The 1,206-nt window shown below is 56.1% G+C and overlaps 1 protein-coding gene across 1 annotated transcript in view; it reads left to right on the top strand.

Moving 5' to 3' along the window:
• LOC113213419 (protein Wnt-4-like) overlaps positions 1–1,206 on the top strand; it is a 47,443-nt gene that overhangs the window by 30,153 nt on the left and 16,084 nt on the right. Inside the window, exon 2 of the mRNA XM_026432484.2 lies at positions 978–1,107. Coding sequence (XP_026288269.1) covers positions 978–1,107 — 130 coding nt within the window. The remainder of the gene's footprint in view (positions 1–977; positions 1,108–1,206) is intronic.

Genomic DNA, 1,206 nt, shown 5'->3' with positions numbered 1-1,206 from the left:
ACACACACACACACACACACACACACACAAGTTCATGCACACATACGCACGCACACGCACGCCAAGTCTCTCGCTTGCTGTCACAGGTGCGGCAAATGGTGCGCTAAGGGAGCTATCACACTTCACACACACACAGGCACGCGCGCGCGCGCAGACGAGGGGGAGGAAGATGAAAACAGGAGGGAAACTCAATAAAACGGCGGCGAGGAAAAGCAAGCTTTTGATTGTGTGTGTGTGTGTGTATGCGCGTGCAAGTGCGTAGAGACGCAATCGCCACAAATGCAAATGCACTCATGGCACGGCTCTAAATCAAGTCTTTTACAGAGAACAAAGAACAAGCTCGTCCCGTCTGCGTAGAAAATAACCATTTGTGAGGAGCGGAGAAACTAGACAAAATGTCTGGAGGTGTAAAGATACCGGCTGGAGAAAAGGAGAGAGAGAGAGAGAGACAGAGAGATTGGGGGGAAGGGGGGTAACGTCGGCTTGTTTTCGGATTTGGTCGTGGGGTTGTTGATGGCTTGGTGGGGTGCGAGGAGGGGAGGGGGTAGTTCTTACGGGGCGTGTACACGCGTACGTACGATGTACGTGATCGGCCTGCGCACCCCCGCTCCCCTACCCCTGCTCATAGCACCGTCAGCGTAAGCATAAGGAGGGGCCGGGGATGTCAGCTGTCCAGGCCGTAAACTCCCTGAAGGTCTTTGCCAAGTTCTAGGGTGGAGAACGGGCCAGACACACGCACAGGAACGAGAGAGCGAGAAAGCGTCCGAAGATAAACAGAGAGAGAAAATCGGCATCTGTGGTCTGATGTGTCCCTGGAGGATGGCGATCCACCCCGCTAGGCCAGAACAGCCCTTTCGAAGGGAGATCCACTGCACATGTATACATACGAGTCTTGCTTTCCGCACACGAATCTACTTTGCTGTTCATGACGACACTCCCGCTCGCCGAATATTTACACGTTGTCTGTCTGTTTCCAGGATGCTGGGGATGCACGGCTCCTCCGCGGACCTGAACCCGCTGAGCAGCCACAGGGACAACTGCCTCAAGCTCAACTACCTGGCGGAGCGACAGCAGCAGCTCTGTGGCCTCAGCGAGAACGTCCTCACGGTGAGCGGGGATGGGACATTACTCGGGTGGTCCGCACACGGCGCCTGCGGCATAGGCAACCGTCCTCCTGCGAACGCACGATAGGCCACCCGCTACACG

This window comes from Frankliniella occidentalis, unplaced genomic scaffold, assembly GCF_000697945.3.
Source record: "Frankliniella occidentalis isolate FOCC.00 unplaced genomic scaffold, Focc_3.1 Scaffold1, whole genome shotgun sequence".
NCBI classification, from domain to species: domain Eukaryota; kingdom Metazoa; phylum Arthropoda; class Insecta; order Thysanoptera; family Thripidae; genus Frankliniella; species Frankliniella occidentalis.
The sequence above is the reverse complement of the archived record's forward strand: the minus strand, read 5'-3'. Positions and strand labels throughout refer to the sequence as shown.